Source organism: Orbicella faveolata, unplaced genomic scaffold, assembly GCF_042242905.1.
Source record: "Orbicella faveolata isolate gen_17 unplaced genomic scaffold, um_ofav_v1 contig_1, whole genome shotgun sequence".
Taxonomy (NCBI): Eukaryota; Metazoa; Cnidaria; class Anthozoa; order Scleractinia; family Merulinidae; genus Orbicella; species Orbicella faveolata.
In genome coordinates this window covers 895,001-911,680 of record NW_028301536.1, presented here as the reverse complement: position 1 = coordinate 911,680, position 16,680 = coordinate 895,001, and the positions used below count along the sequence as shown (strand labels likewise).

The 16,680-nt window shown below is 39.4% G+C and overlaps 2 protein-coding genes across 4 annotated transcripts in view; one reads left to right on the top strand and one right to left on the bottom strand.

The window, feature by feature from the left end:
• Window positions 1–422: 422 nt before the first annotated feature.
• On the top strand, window positions 423–8,185 carry LOC110051060 (uroporphyrinogen-III synthase-like). Its single transcript, XM_089283578.1, has 9 exons — window positions 423–695; window positions 1,827–1,935; window positions 2,767–2,838; window positions 2,994–3,068; window positions 3,449–3,526; window positions 4,099–4,182; window positions 5,163–5,248; window positions 5,792–5,884; window positions 7,399–8,185. Exons 1-9 carry the CDS (start codon window positions 630–632, stop codon window positions 7,534–7,536), a joined length of 801 nt encoding a protein of 266 aa, XP_089139704.1. The 5' UTR covers window positions 423–629; the 3' UTR covers window positions 7,537–8,185.
• Window positions 8,186–8,705: 520 nt separating this feature from the next.
• Window positions 8,706–16,680, bottom strand: part of LOC110051070 (putative pre-mRNA-splicing factor ATP-dependent RNA helicase PRP1) — a 9,116-nt gene continuing 1,141 nt past the window's right edge. Inside the window, exons 3-13 of one of the 3 annotated variants that reach the window (XM_020757039.2) lie at window positions 16,052–16,236; window positions 15,509–15,641; window positions 14,795–15,040; window positions 14,042–14,296; window positions 13,423–13,681; window positions 12,887–13,078; window positions 12,297–12,419; window positions 11,806–11,996; window positions 10,820–10,870; window positions 10,224–10,342; window positions 8,706–9,787 (exon numbers count right to left, since the gene is read on the bottom strand). In XM_020757039.2, the coding sequence (XP_020612698.1) occupies window positions 9,682–9,787; window positions 10,224–10,342; window positions 10,820–10,870; window positions 11,806–11,996; window positions 12,297–12,419; window positions 12,887–13,078; window positions 13,423–13,681; window positions 14,042–14,296; window positions 14,795–15,040; window positions 15,509–15,641; window positions 16,052–16,236 (1,860 nt within the window). In that variant the 3' untranslated portion in view covers window positions 8,706–9,681. Of the gene's footprint in view, window positions 9,788–10,223; window positions 10,343–10,819; window positions 10,945–11,805; window positions 11,997–12,296; window positions 12,420–12,886; window positions 13,079–13,422; window positions 13,682–14,041; window positions 14,297–14,794; window positions 15,041–15,508; window positions 15,642–16,051; window positions 16,237–16,680 lie in introns of those variants that run through there. The other 2 variants (XR_002296911.2, XR_002296912.2) reach the window with 2 other exon arrangements.

Genomic DNA, 16,680 nt, shown 5'->3' with positions numbered 1-16,680 from the left:
CCAAGTTACACAGTTAGTTAGCGGCCAAACTGCTTTCAGCTCTTTCGACGTTCCCCTCTATTCGCCCCCATTGACCCCTTCCCAGTTACCCCGGTCTCTGTTACGTAATCTAAAACATTCATAATCTGCAAACATTCGATATCTGACCAGTGAAAGCATTTCAGTCGCCGGCTTTTAATAACTTCACCCCGTTTTTCAGTAAAATCAGTTCGAAGGCTTTGACCATGTTTCACTCAATCAGGAAAATATATGGATAATTTAAAAATCAACAAAATGCTCTTCAGGAAAGCTACCTTAGATTTGATCAGAAAACTATTTTCCTGTCTACTTTTGTATCCTTACGTGCAGGCAAATATCAAATTGAGCTATTAAAATTCACATACATTATGGCGGAGAGCGAAAAGGGTATGGGGGCGAGAATAGGCTGTCGTTCGGCTCCAGTTCCTTTCGGACCAACCAATATGGCGGCTGCAGTGGCCGAAAATATGCAATTATTTTTCGTGAGGGATAAATCAACGAACAAAGGAATAAAACGCCTTGTGATCAAGAAAATATCACAGACCAAGACCTGAAGGTGGAACAACTCAGATAACGAAGGCAAAAGTTCTCTGTTTCGAAAGTTTGTTGATATGGCGCCGGTGGTTGCATTGTTTCGTTCCCCTACTGCACCGCCTGCACAAGATGAATACCATAAGGTAAGGAACAGATTTAGGTGTAAATATACTAGTACACAAATAAAAGAATTAAGCAGTATTGCCAAGTGATTGTTAACATATACATTAACATATAATCCCTAAACATTCAAGTTTACGAAAAGTTGACTATGATAAGCTTACTTCAGCAGGGCCCTGGGGTGAGAGAATTGTCAAAATTATGCTGTGTAAGTGCGCCGAGTATTAATATTTCATTTGTTGTTCAAAAATGTCGACCAGTAAATGTACTTGGACCTGATGCATTACTCGATGCACTTATGTCACCCCCGCGCCCCCCTCACCCTGAAATTATGTACATTTGACCTTTCCCTGCCCCTTCCCCAGCACAACGTGTGGTTCTAGTAAGTTTAAATACCTACATCAAGGAAAGTTATTGGAAATTCAAAGGGAGTGGGGGTCTCTAAAGCCGAAAGTTTTCAAGAAATTATTATATAAAGAAAAAAGTAAAGAGGACGAGCGGACTTTGGCAGTTTTAAGTTCAGCTCATTGCCATTCTCAATCAAAGTGTGAGCTAGTGCAAACCAGTTACGTTAAACGAATTAAGTTTTTGCCACATAATAAACATTTTATTAACTGAGCTTAGTCGGTCTGTATGGGAGAATCTTGACCTCGGCCGTTTGTACTCACAACCTTGGTCAAGATTTTCCCATACAGACCCCCTGCTCAGTTAATAGTTAAGTATAAACCAAAACTGGAATTCCCAGAGGGATGGGCATAGGGGAGAGGGGGGTGGTTTGGGGTTTTAAATGGAAAATTCCTCCATGGGAGGGTATGGATGTTTCCTGGAGCAAGATAATGTGTAAGTCATTGCATTATTCTTCAAAATGGAGACTGGCTTATATCAATCTTGCCACTCAGTTGAGTTCTTCTGAAATTAGAGGAAAGGTGACTTCTCTCTTTTTTTTTCTACCTTATGATGCAATCTTATCAGGGACCAGGCAGGGGTAGGGACTGCTCCCTCCCCCACTTTTTCATGGTAAAACGCAATGTAAAAATAATAGTAATTCAACTGTAATAATTACAAGTGTTAAATGCAGCTCTTCTTCAGTAGTGGATTATATGCTACATCTTAAATTAAATTACAGTGATAATTTATTTTCCTTCATTTGTCAGGAATTTCAGGCTCATGGTTTTGAACCTTTCTCAATTCCAGTCCTTTCATTCAAGTTTGATAACCAACAGGAGCTGACTAAAAGACTCGAGGAGCCAAGTAAATACGAAGGTACTATATAAAAACCAATTGAAACCTTTGTCTGCAGCAGAATTTCCTCCAGGGTTGGAGAAGGGGGTGTTATAAGCAAAGAAGACCTGGGGGCTACATGTATCACAGCCCAGGGGGTACTCTACAAAATTCTATACAGGGAGGCTGTCCCCGTAAGGTCCAACCCCTTACCCTTTTGTTTACCATTTTGACAGAAAAGGTACCCTTTTGGTATACCTTTAAATGAAAAAAGGAACCCCTTTCACATACTTTCATAACTAGCCCGTATTATGAATAAACTGCCAAAAAAGGAGGACAAGTCTTCTTGTCATTTTCAAGTAGTGCCTAATAAATGAAACGATACAGCCATAAGGTGTGTCTATTCCAAATATTTTAATTAAAGGCCCTTAAAAATAACTAAATGACAGATTTCCATACCCTGTCATATACCTCAGCTTGCAAAATCCCTACCCTTTTATATGCCTGAAGCCACAAAATGGTAGCCCTTTCGGGTGGAGCCTCCCCATATAGGCCATTATAGGGAGTACCCCCACCCCGGGTGCCACAGTGAAGGTGAAACATTCCTTGCTTGAATAAAGGGAGGGGAGAGTTAAAGAACTCAATGAAGGTCCCTCCCAAGACTGTACCCTAGTTTTTCCTTCACTCTATCAAGGTACTAAAATTTGGAATTCTCTACCAGCATCTACCACTGACTAGTTCAACAGGCTTTTCCAGCTTTAAGAAAAAAAAACCAAAGAGATTACATATTTTAATTTAATTTGAATAATGCAAATAAATGCTAAGTGTTTCTAGCGATATCAAATAAATTGCTCAAAAATTTGTGGTGTGCAGGTATGGTTCTCACAAGCCAGCGTGCAGTGGAAGCTATGGAGCTCTGTGTGACAAATTTTATATCACATGAAGGTGAGAGCATGTTCTGTTGTCCCAGTGAAGGGTGATTTTTGCTGGTATTGTCACTTTTGTCTCAGATTTAAACTTTAACTTTAAACTTTAACATTAAATTTATTTGTAGTTCCTTACCTTCTTGTTGTGACTTGATGATAGTTTATTGTCCTCAGTTTGGAGATGTGAGACTGTAAAAGGGTGGAGAGAAAAGGCAATATTTGTGGTTGGAAAAGCTACAGCAAAGGCTGGTAAGTTACACTAGGTAGCTGTAGTTTTTGTTGCATTTTTTCTTATAAGTGGTTACAGGCTTTTTTAACTATCACTTTAACCCTTCTACCCTAAAGTCTTCTTGCAGCATTATAATAAATACAAAGCAGGGTAACTTGTCAGTGTCAAAGGAAGTTACATCTGGACGTGATTAAGAACTACAGAGACCAGTTGTTTGAAAAAAAAATAAACAAGCAAAGATCTGTGTAAGCAGTCAATTAGCATTTCAATTGTCTGATAATAAGCTAATGCAGTTAACTTAGGGTCCATGTATAGGAAACAACAATAATTATTCCTTAAATATAACAAGTGCTACTTACTGTGCTATGAGAATCAGTAAGTTTTGTTATATTTCTGTCAGCCAGTGAGAGGCTTGGACTGGAAAGTTCTGGACACGACACAGGCAGTGCAGATGCTCTGGTTCCAATCATTCTTCAGTGTTAGTTTGCAGTGCTTTATGTCCTTTTTTTTGCCAGTTTCTCTCTTTTTTGTCATGTACACTTTTACATCCATCAAACCCTTTTGGCCTTGGGAGGAGAAAGGGGGGAATCCCCCTGTGCTAATTTTGATCTTTTGTTACAAAAACGTTTTGGTGTGTCATTTGTTTCATTAAATAACTTGACAGTTCTATGGCAACCATGATTTTGAAGGGTGTTTTACCAAATTTAATTTTTACCCATTCAAATTTCTGATTTAGTTTCCAAATTTGATTTTATGATAATTTTATTCTTTACATGTACATTTCTTGTATCCTTATATTTTCCCTGATATTTTAAATCCATTTTGGAGGTGCTTTGGCTTATTTAAATTTTTTTTGAAATCCAAGATAGGGGATTCAAGGTGGCAACATTTTGAAATGTGTGGTGTCATTTTGGCCCTCAGTGACATCATGATTGATGCGTGATTATCACTAATTATGATGATGTAACGTAGCCCAGTATTAGTTTTAAAATTACTCATTATAAAATTGTTGATTAATTGTTTGTTTTTCTGTTTACAATTGCTATTTAGCCATCAAGCCCAGTAGTAGTCCACTATTGTTTCCGTGTGGTAACTTGAGAAGAGAGACAATACCAAGTGAGATGGCCAAAGCAGGTGAAACACATTGTTAACTGATGTCAGTTTTAAGCACCTGAAAACTCCATGGGGGAAATCCCATATAGAAAGGATGTGTTTTCTCGTCGGAAATTTTGAAAAGAACCCCTAAGAGGTACCAAGGTCTTGTTTTGTTGGCGTGGCTCAAGAAAATTTTTTTTCAACTCTAAGAGGTACCAATTCAACAACACATTAACTGACACTGACTTTTTTCAGCTCAATACCCTAAAAGGTACCGCTAAAGGCTCCCACTGTGGAGCTTTGGAGGTTCAACACCCTTAAAGGTACCAAAACAACTCTTTGACACCTTAAAGTATGATGAGTACTCCTGTCCTTTCTATAAGCGAGTACCATCCCCCCTCCCCACCACTGGACTGACAACCTTTACAGTGCCACCATAACTTTATGAAGCTGTACAGGATTTCAAACACATTTGGGCTGTTTTCCAAGCAAGTGCCCTGAACAATGCTCTTGATTGGTACTTGTGGGGAAAAATGAGTTTAAAGAGAACAGTACAGTGTCTCATTTTGTTGTCTTGTCATTGTGTTTTCTTCACCTGCTTTCTTGCCTCTCTCTTTTCCCCAACAATATCACAACCCAGAGCACTATTGTTCAAAGTGACGAACAGAGGGTTTACTTCAGGATCCACATATGGACTGATTTTCTTAACAATCTCCATGTCTTGTGTATTATATAATTTGGGAATTAAGAAATTATTGAGAGATGCAAATTAAACCATCCTTATGGCCAGATAGTTTGAATCGTGTTTCTCCATGTCATCTCAGGTTTCAGGTTTTGTTACTTACCGGATTTTTTTCCTCAAGTGTGCGCCATTTACGAGTCATTTATGGTTGGATTAAACCGGACGCGTGTTTAAACAGTCAACTGTTTTAATAAACCAGTTTAACTACACGTGTATAACTACACTTGTTGAGTTGGTTGGCAGTAAATGTGGATTACATTTTGTCATTATGTTGCAGAGATAGCACTTGACGGTATTCAGGTATACAGTACATGCGCTGATTCCAAGATAAAGCAGTCTTTGGAAGATTTTATACGAGAAAAGGTAATCTTGGAACAACTTGCTACTTTCCAATTACATGGAATAGTCGAGTTCGATTTTTGGTTGTAATATGAAGTGAACTCCAAGACAGTGAATTGTCAGCGACACACTATAAATCTTGATAAGGCCAATACATGTTTTGTTAAACGCCCCATCGCGGGACCGCGACCCAATTTTCCTTGCAGTAGTGTAACCAGGTTTCCAAGTTTCCAAGTTTAATATGCTTTGCAAATCTGAACCAACCGTCACAACGACATGTCCTTGTCAATATTTTTATCTTGGCTTTTTGTTTCGTAACCTACCAGCCGACAAATCCACTTTAACGAAAGTCAGGACTACGGGAAACGAACCATTTTAGTGGGGTGTACTATTAACCTCACTGGACAATCAACAGTCTGCAATCTGCATTTTCAGTTATCAGCTCATAGTAGTACAACAATTCAGTATTGAATAGAAACCTTAGTGAGACATTTTTTATGGACTGACTGTATTTGATAAGACTTGATAGTTAAGCTATATTTCTGTTTTCACTTCTTTTTTTTCTAGGGGCTTCCATCGTTTGCCGTATTTTTCAGTCCTTCAGGAGTTAACTTCACACAAGAGATTCTTTCTAGCATTCCTGGATGGTGTAATGTTAAGGTTAACTGATTACTGTGCTTCTTTTACTGTTTCCTGCTGGCTTCTTTATAACCAACGCACATTTGAGGTCTTCACCTTTTCAAGACGTTGTAGCCGGGACGGAAGTCATACACTAGACACACAAGGCCCCGTCCACACGAATTGCGGTCGTTTCGCCCTAAAGCCAGTTTCCCCGGGGAATTTGAAAACGGTGTTTTCGGGTAACCCGAAAACACTGACCCCCGGTCCGCGGACCCCCACTACGGACCGGGTCCGCGGACTACCCTACGGACCGGACCACGGACTCCCCCTACGGATCCCCTCTACGGACCACCCCCCAAAATATAATAAAAATAATAAATAAATATTTCAGTTACGGGTTGTCTAAGAGATTACTCGTGACGGCGAAATTTCGAACGTTACATTGTGCAAATGGGCAGACCTGGATTCAGGCTCGGGTGCAATTTATAATTACACATTGCCATTTCCTTTGCTGTGGCCATAAAGTATACGAAAGGCGCGTACGGGGAAACCTCCGGGAAGCCTCGAAATTTGTGTTCTTTCCCCTCTGCCATTTTGTTCAGCCCATCCTCCCGTGGGTTCGTGAACTCGTTCCAGGCTTCACAATTTACTCAGCGGAATAACGGATACAAACAAGAATAAACGGCCTAAAAATATATCTTCCATAGCCAGATTGAGCCACGAATGGAAGGCAAGAACTTTCCTTCTTACCATCGGCATCTCCTTACGCTGAAAACAGCTTTTAGGCATTTTTTTTTTTTGGGAGGGGGGTGGGGGTGGGGTGTTAAAAACCCAAGTTTGTTACATTTGCAGTGTAACACTTGAAAACTCACACGAGTCTGAATCTATTAGACAACCCATAAGTGAAATCTTTATTTATTATTTTTACACTATTTTAGGGTGGTTCGTAGAGGGGGTCCGTTGAGGTAGTCCATGGACCGGTCCGTAGGGTAGTCCGCGGACCAGGTCCGTTGTGGGGGTCCGCGGACCGGGGGTCAGTGTTTTGGGGTTACCCCGGTGTTTTCACTCTCAAAACGTATCAAGTGTTTTCCGTCCACACTACGCTGGAAAAAATTTGTAAGTGCAACATTCACCTGTCATTTTGGATTTGCGTTTGAGGAAAATCACGTAAATTATTGTGACGTCGTTTTTAAAAAGCTCCGTTTTCAAAATTTCTTCGTCCACAGTAAAACGCAAAGCCAGCGTTTTCAAATTCCTGAGGTTTGAAGAGCGTTTGCGAAAAGCTCCGTTTTCGTGACGGATTAGTCTGAACGGAAGGTCTAAGCATAGGACAACGGGGACGGAGACGTGATGATTTTGGTATGCGTTATTTTCTGGTATTTTCCACTTATCCACTTAACGACCCTTAACGCCAGTGCAATTTAAGTTTTTTTTTTAAAGATGAATCACTGCTGACGGAAACACGCGGGCCCTGTTAAATAGGCTGGTGACTGCGAGAAACTGGGCAAGGCAATCACAAAGTGAAGTCAGTAAACATCTTTCTTTTGTCACAGCTTGTGGCGATTGGCAAAACTACAGCAGAAGGAATGAAGACCAAAGGATGGAATGTAACAGCAGTCAGTGAACAACCCAACGCACAAGCTTTGGTACAATGTATCATAAACAGTGCGAAGGAGGACGAAGAGCGTTGACATTCGCTCCCAGCATGCCCTGCACAGCAGGTGATGGGGTGGATAAAGGACAAAACTGATCTATTAATTTGTAATTGTGAAGTATCTTAGGTGTGTATAGCTTATTGCCAAAGTGCCAAGTGATTAGGGAAGGTGCTATAACAATTGGTCAAATACTAACACGAGTCGTAGATTGGTTAATGGACACAGAACACATAATTATTTCATAGCAACTCTATAATTCACCAAGTTGAAGCAGAGAGAGGAGGCTGGTTTACACTGGTCCATAAACATCAGCCTCAGGAGCGTACTCACACGCAGTAAGGTGCTGCTAAGTAGCACGTTTTGTTAGGACATTTCCTAAAGGCGCCAATGAGCCATTTCCGTGTTGCTCTTTCCTTTATTTCAAAGCGAGTCTTGGTGCACAACCTTTCATATAGAAATGAGATTTACTTGCACGTTCACTGTCTTGCAAAAAACTTATTTCCACGTGAAAGGTTGTTTACCAGGACTCGTTTTGACACAGAGGTAAAAAGCAATTCGGAAATGGCTTTTTATCTACATCTCCCCGTATTGCTTATGCTTTGTGTGCTAGTAAACACCAGCCTATAGTAATGTAGAATAAAAGTTTGTTAATCATATGTTGATAAAAGAAAACAAGTGACACAAACAGCTGTATTTTTATCTTCTACGCTCTACAAGAGTTTTAAAATCATTCTCAAGCCAGCCATTCCTCGAGAAGCTAAGCGATGACACGGGCCATTACATTAAATTTATCAGTATAGACGGCGTGTTCTTATTGCAAGTAGAGTAAATGAAAATACAGACCCAACTTTAAAAGATCGACACACACACTGAGAGACATGTTGCGAGAAAGTGAAGTAGGGACAAGCTCCTTCGTGTGAACCCATAAGACGCATGGTGCACACTAGCGGAGACAGTTTGCAAGAGCAGAGCACACGATATATTGAAAATTGAGATCATGTTGTCCCTGTTCATGACAACCAGCTGAATTTCATGCAACATGTTGCGGGGACGACATTTTGTCCCCACAACAGAACTTTGCAAAACCGGCATATCACACGTGTGTCGACCTTCTAAAAAGTTCCATTGTGCAATAGGTACCTCTGTGATGTACAAAATGACCTTTGCATCATTCGAAAATGCCATGAAAAACACACCACACAAAATTTATATTATCTTCCAATTTTATTGCAGAAATAAACAGAACACCATCTGCTAACATCTATTAATCAATAATTTGGTAGCCCGCGTCGAAGACGCTACCTACCGCGCGTTTTCCGTCTGCGACGCAGGCTACAATCTTGTCACTACTCAATTTCAAGATAGCAATGCAAATACAACACATACAACAAACTCGATAAATAAATTGCCTACGAAAATGAAGAAATCGTGAAACAACACGTTTCCTTCATTTCCCGTCGGCAAGATTTCCGTATAACCCCCGAGTTAATTATCTACACAATTTTGCGAGTCTCGTGCGAAGACAGGACAATAACATGTATGACATAAATTGTATTCATAATTAAGTACGGTGCTATATGGAAATGTCTCCTTGTCGTCATATCGGGTTGTACTATGTCTGCACCACTGGGAGGGGAAAAACTATAATAAACAAATAAACAAACAAACAAACAAACAAAGCAACCAAAAACAAAAAGAAGTTTCAAGGTTTACCCTCTGGATACTTCACAAACAAGGGAAACATCAATAAAGGTTTTGTTTCTTATTAAACCAAGTTGTACAAGCCTGTGACACATAGTTGTAAAGAGACTATTTACAGCTACAGACTACAAAAGTACCAGCTTTTTGGAACGCGTACAGCTACATGCATGCAAACATGGCGGCATGGTTGAAGCTAATAAAACATTGCTAGACTGTTACAAAGTATGACCATGCAAAGAAAGTTGAGTATCATTTTCGAGTTTTCTAAGAAACATCTGAAGAAGCAAGTTAGTTTCTAACTCATAGAAAACCTGATAAACAAAGTGACTGTGTATCAGATGTTTCATCTCTCTTGTTTTCCTCCAGCAAACAGGTGTAGATACCTGGGTGCAGGCTAATATCTCGATTGTCTTGATTTCAAAGTTATGTGAAATGTTTTTTTCTTTCTTCACAATCAAAGTGAGTGATAGCTCGGCAGGTTTATCTGCTCTTTTGTAACCTTTCAATGATCCTCTCCAGTACACGCTTGGCCTCGCAGTTGGGGAAGTTTCTCATGTCATAGTACTGTGCAGCAATCTTCACCAGCCTGAAACAGAGGGAATTGATTGTAACAAACTTCAAATGAACACACTAATTCCACAGAAGTGACTGTGATTGACTGTTGTGTGGTATCTTACTGATGATAATTATACATAGAGGGCATTGCATGGCGGTGCAAAGATATGAATATTATTTTCAAGTGGTACATAAACTCTTTGTGCTTGTTTGTAAAATATTGTTTTTACAATTTGAAAATAAAATTCATATTCTCAGCCACCATGCAAGTTTCTTTTTATCATACAAACAAATTGACTGTTTGAAAAAACAACTGTGAAAAAGCAAGAAATGATGTCATCAATATTCTCATTGGTGAGGATATTTAAAATATGCCTTGGGTTTTGGATATAGTTTCGTATGAATTTTTCAAGTAGTGTATTTTCCAGTAAAACACTGTACCTATATAATATGTTTTCAAGACTCACCAGTCAGCCTTGATGTCAGTGCAGGTTCGAATGTAGTTCTTGGTTGTCAAGACAAACTCATTGTACAGCACCCACTCAGGCTTGTGATCCAAGCAAGTAGATGGATGCAGTTGTACAACCTGAAAAGTGAATAAGCACTAATCAGGTGCAAGATCAAAATAGCAACTCTCCTTAACAATAGCCATACATTTCTTCTAATTGTAGTAATGAGAATTTGCTGATAAATCAAATTGATATCCTCCACTGTTGAGTGTGATAAGGTATTGATATTATAAGGAAAAATCCTGGATGATTTAATCCACAGACTATGAAAGCTGATAAGTTTTACTTACAAGGGACGGGGAGGAAGGAGAGCAGTAGACCCTGTTCTGACTACAAACGTTTAAGGTATTCAACATAAGTTAATGTTAGCAATGTAAGATGAGATGCTTGTTATCTTGATTTATCAGTCTTCATCAGTTCTCAAAAACCTGAATCAATCTGGAATATTACACTGATTGGGTGTTCCTTCTAGATGAAGTATATTGATTTGAACAATAGTGATATAAAAAATAAATAATAATCTAAAACTGCTGCCAGTCTGCTGTTCAACTCACCTGGTTGTCCTTGACTGTCAAGTAGTGTCCAGACCTCTCCAAATGAGCTACCTAACTCATCAGAACAGTAATGTGGAGGGGCAAGTTGGGATTCACAGATTTTATGGTCAGTATATCTGAGGCACCTCAAATAAAATTACTAGATCAGTTAGGGGAACTTGTGACTCTTAGTCCAAACAGTTTTGAATCTCCTCAGTGTCTAATCATAAAACAGTATGAGAGGCTTTGCAATATGGCTGATGAATGTGGTTAAAGACAGGTTCATTCTTTTCGAGATTTCAGTCTAAAAAGGTCTCTGTTCCCCTAACTGCAGATATTATTAGTTTAAGGTGCAGCAAACAATCAAACTCAATACTTTGGAACTAGATATTTGATAGGTAGTAAAATGAACCACCCTCCTTAAGACTGGCGGTTTTCACCACGTCAGTTTAATATTTCTGTTCTTTTTCTTTGTATTGCTATGGTTTATATGCAGGAAATAGTAAGTGAACTGTAGTTTTCTGCACCTTACACCATCAGTAAAATACTTTTACCATTACTTGTACTTTTACTGAAGATTGTAATGAGGATGTTGTGGCATGGATCCATATCTGTTTCCACCGTTTTACAGAAATTGGTCAGACTTTTCAGAATGACCGAAGAACCCAGGAAAGGGGACTTGAGTTAAAATCTAAAACATTTCCAAGGGAGATAGCCCAGACCCCTCTAGAAGCTTGCCCCTTTTGGGCTGGTTGATTTGGAAATTGGTCCACATTATCCTAGATTCAAGCCTGTGCAGTACCCTATATATGCATGTACTGGTATGTCAGAGAAAGCAGTTTTCATTTACAGAGTAAAGAAAAAGGGCAGCCCTTAACAAAATGGCTTTCAGCAAGGTTTGAAGGATTTCAGCCACGGGAAGTAAGTAGCTTTCCTTTAAAAGTTGCAGACCAAAGGGATATCAGACTGAAGCCATTTTCACTAAGGTCTACGAGTTGTTACGGTACCTGCATAAAGAATCCAGTCACAAGTGCCTTCCTGATGTTCACATAATAATCGCGACTGTTGAAGTCGGTGCTGCGTCGTGCAAGGTTGAATCTGTCCATGATTCTGGTGAGCTGCTGCCGTACATTGTCTGCAGACTTGAGTGATCGTTGTTGAATAAAGTTGTCATAACACCACTGGACATCTTCATGGTCTGACAGAAAAGGAGAAGCAAACTCGTTACTGAAAAAAGTCACATCCTGATGTGTGGAATACAAATTTTGTTGTTGGCTCTTTAATTCACGGCAGTAAAAACCAACAGAAAAGGTGACAGAATGATTAACTAGTAGATTTATACTAAAACAATTAGATTATTTGCTTTCGATTTCTATGGATGATAGTTTACTTGGACTGTGCCCTTGTCAACTATCACGCAAAAGAAATCTTGAGCTCAGCATCTAATTGTTGAATGGTATAGTGTAGACTGCAGTATGGTACTGCATGTCCAACTCACTTTGTTTGTAAGCATGGTAAACATTCAGCAAGGTGAGGTGATCTCCATCAATGTGAGCAAACTTCATTTTTGCTTCATCAGCAGCTTTCTTTGCTTCATTTGGTCTCAGAAACACTTGAGGAACTAAGGAATTTTAGTAGAATATAATCATGTTATAATTTCTGTTAAAATAACAACAATAATTATTATTTTATGTCAGCCACCATAAAAAAAAAAAACAAAGTTTTAAATGATATCCCTGTTCAACATGTGGTACATGTACTTGAATAACATGCATTTATTTAACAAATACTTGAACTGTGGTAAGCCGAGCACAGAAACTAAGCAGAACTAAAATAAAATGGCATCTTCAGGTACCATTTTGATTCTGGGCGAAACCATACCAAGACACCAACGTAGCATTAATCTCACAGTTTGATCTTTGATCAGTGTATACAGACGTCCAGTTCAAAACGTTTTGCCTGCTTGTAAAACTCAGTTACCCTCCTACTGATAACGTTAATGAAACCCCTACAAAGCATAATAGCTAGTGATGTTAAATGCATGTTTCCTACATCACAGTGTTAAAATACTGATGCACTTGACATTACCTGACAACATGGCAGTAATGGATAAGATTTCATTAGAACAGTTATGATCACAGCTGGCAATCACCATCTTGGCAAGCTGTGGGTCGAGGGGGAACTCTGCCATCATGGAACCAAGCGATGTCAGATCTCCGTTGTCATCAAGGGCACCCAGATAATTCAGCAACTCAAGAGCTCTCATCAAGGTCTCAGGGGCTAGAGAAAGATGACACCGGAAAATAATCATTATCACAATCCAAAACGAATCCCGAGCCCCTCTGGTTCCAATGTTTAGTGAAAATAACAAAAATAAATTATTAATTTTGTTTATCACTAAAACCTTTCAGACATGATTCTCCCTGCCAAGCCTCAGTGCTAGACTGAATAATAACTTGACAAACTTGGCCTATTGCAAGTATCTCTAGTTTGTAATCCAGTACAGCAGAGAATTCGCACCCTTTGCTCGACTAGGAGCCTGAAGGAATAAAGGAATGTCACAGCAGAATACCAAAATGGTCCATTATTTAATAATCACTTGCTAGGCAAAGTACAAAACTTACCAGGAGGATCCATAAAATCAAAATGAACCAAGTCGTCAATGCCCAGCTTTTTAAGCTGCAGTACCACAGTACCGAGATTAGACCTCAGGATCTCAGGATACGTGTTATCCTGCATTTCATTCTGATAAGCTTTCTCTGTATAGAGTCGAAAGCACTTGCCAGGGCGGGTACGGCCAGCACGACCTGCTCTCTGCTGTGAACTGGCTTTTGAGATGGCAGAAACTAGCAGGGACTCTACACGAATGCGAGGGTTATACACCTGTGTTTACATAAAAAAATGATCACAATCAAAGGTAAAAAGTGCTCAGATTATAACAATATTGTGTACATTTTTAGTGTGCTCGCCTGCATGTACAGTGAACATCCCTGTCTTTACACTGTTTTCTTGGACAACAGAATTACATGTAACTCTCAAAGTAGCTGGAGAGCAAATAAATCCATCTATTGCTAGCATTCTATTCAGTTGTAGTGCATGAAGCAATCCTTGAACAAGACAATTTTTTTCTTGCTACAGAAATTGTGCTGTTTGTCTGAGCCATTAGTCTTGACAACCACAAACTTATACATGAACTTTTACTTAGGATAAGGATATTACAGCTACACTGTATGTAAAACAAACCTTTTGTTTTGAAAATCCAGGATCAATAACAAACACAACACCATCAATTGTGAGGGATGTCTCAGCTATGTTAGTTGATACAACACACTTGCGACCAATGGCACCATTAGGTCGTTTAGGTGGAGCAGGGTCAAAGATGCGTTGCTGTTGTTGGGGAGGAAGTGTGGAGTACAGGGGAATGCAGCGTAGCTCTCCTATTTCAGGACCCAAGTTGTCAATTTCTTTCTTTAATCTCTTACAAGCTTCTTCAATTTCCTGGGTGAAGAGAACAAAATAATTTGAAGCACTAATGATGTGCCATAGTTAGATTGGCAGACATCATAACATACACAGTTAAATCTCAAGATCTTAAACTGGGAGAATCTTCACATCCTTGAATGTATATTTACACCTAGAGCTGCTAATTGTCAAGCCTTGAAAAACAGTCTAAACATTTAAGGACACAAGTCAGAGAATGCTATCCTAGTGAGTGACGATTCAAATAAATGCTTTCAAAAATTATTTTTGAGCATTTGGAGTGTTTATGATGTTGTACAAACTGGTTCTACATGTACATTGTATCTAACTCGAAAGTCTGTCGTTGAAACACTTAGCTAGAGTGCAACTATTCAAATGAAAGCTACCTGTATTGAGCAGTAATTTTATATTGTCCTGTTTATTATGCCGTAAATGGTTGTTTTAAACTTTAAGGCTGTGAATGAATCCCAACACTTGAACAGGATTCATCAAACTTAGAATGACGTTGAAGCAAACCTCTTGCCCAGTGAGAAAGAGCAAAATGTCACCCTCCACTTCCTCACACATGTGAATCTGTACAACTGTTCTTATGGCTGCCTCCAGGTAGTCTCGCTCAGGTTCAGGGGTGTAGAAGATCTCCACAGGGTGTGTCCGTCCAGGTATTGTCATGAGAGGAGCTTTATCAAAGTAGTCCTGAAACTTTCCAGCATCTAAAGTGGCACTCATGATAATAATCTTGAGGTCATGTCTTTGACGCACGACCTGTGGAGAAAAATGATGTGAGAAGTGACGCCGGTTTGGTGTGTTGTTTCTGTGAGTAAGGTATATCCAGGGCTTGACAAGAAACTTGAATTCTAAAATTTTGCTTCATGTCCTGGGCAAGTCTTGGTTTACTATTGCTCTGATTTAGCTGGTGGATGACTTGCCTGTAAAATGAAAAATCACAGGAAGACAAGTACGGCACTTTTTTTTGAGCCCTGACACTCAATGAGTAAACAATACCACTCAGTAGCAGGTTATTAACCTCCTTTACACTTATGCATGGTGAGAGGTTTTGTCAAGTTGCCAAAGAACATAACATAATACACACACCATGTCAAAGTCCCAAGCCTACACCTATGACTTGTATCCAGAGTCTAAAACCTTTTAGTTCGATCATTGTACCACCCACCATCTATCTCCTTGTATATGAATAAAAGTAACTGAAAAGCTTGCACACTGTATGTTTACCTCTTTCAGTAGACCCATGAGGATATCAGTTGCGAGAGTTCTCTCGTGAGCTTCATCAAGCAAAATGACAGCATAACGATCCAGCAAAGGATCTGTCATAGCTTCACGTAGCAGCATACCATCTGTCATGTACCTAAAATAAAACAATCCTTAATAACTGTGACACGCTTCTCCTATTTTGTAGAAGTTGGTTAGTATTGTATCGGCAAAGAAATGCCTATAATTCCCTTCTTCCTACAAGATTTTCTTTAGTTTGAAACCTGTATCATTGGTATTGAAGTGTAGACTACATGTAGTGCAAGTCTCTGATGCAATTTTGCATCAGCAGAGAGAAAAATAATATAAATTGGGTCACTTCAAATTATGCAGTTTTCTCTCTGGTATAATTTAAACACTTCCATAATTTCAATTACATGCACTATATGTTCATCTTTCACAAGCAGAACAAACTACAACAAACTAGAACACAACACCTTGTTAGTGAAATATTAGTTATTTGATTAGGTAATTTTCTCAAGGGGCTGCTAAACTGTAAATACCTACTTCAGTATTGTTCTGGGACTGGTGCAGTCTTCAAATCGAATGGTGTACCCAACTTCTTGACCTATCATCACGTCCAGTTCATCAGCGACACGCTGAGCAACACTCATGGCAGCTACCCTTCTGGGCTGAGTACAGGCAACACATTTGCGCTTGTCCATGCGAGTTTCAAGACACCACTGAGGAATCTGCAATATGTCATTCATTACATCATATGTCAATGAGTTATTCATTCATGTACTTTTTCACTTCGTGTGAACAACAGGATAACTAATTCACACCTGCATTGAAGTCTGGTTTAGTTTCTCACTGGAGTGTCACTATTTCTGATCTCCCATACATTACCCCTGGGGTTTCATTAAGGGCCAGGCACCAGGTAAATTAACCGGTGCCAGGATGATTTTGCCTGCCTGGTTTGACCATCTGGGGGAAAGTTTCCCTTACAAAACTGGTTATCCTCTGAATTTCCAAGATTATGCATGGGGTGAGCCTGGCTATTTTCAGGAACCGCAAATTGTGCCAGGTTGCCCTAACAGTTGGCAAGTGTTCATTTATATTCCTAAGTGGAGAGAGGCACTGTGAGAGTAAAGTGTCCATCCAAGAATACGGCACAATGATGTTTAGTGGTGTAC

Excerpts from the sequence above, each read along its gene's own strand:
- LOC110051060 (XM_089283578.1), top strand. The coding sequence starts at position 630 with ATGGCGCCGGTGGTTGCATTGTTTCGTTCCCCTACTGCACCGCCTGCA. Across the intron at positions 696-1,826 it reads CACAAGATGAATACCATAAG|GAATTTCAGGCTCATGGTTT; the intron begins GTAAGGAACAGA and ends TTCATTTGTCAG. Across the intron at positions 2,839-2,993 it reads AAATTTTATATCACATGAAG|TTTGGAGATGTGAGACTGTA; the intron begins GTGAGAGCATGT and ends TATTGTCCTCAG.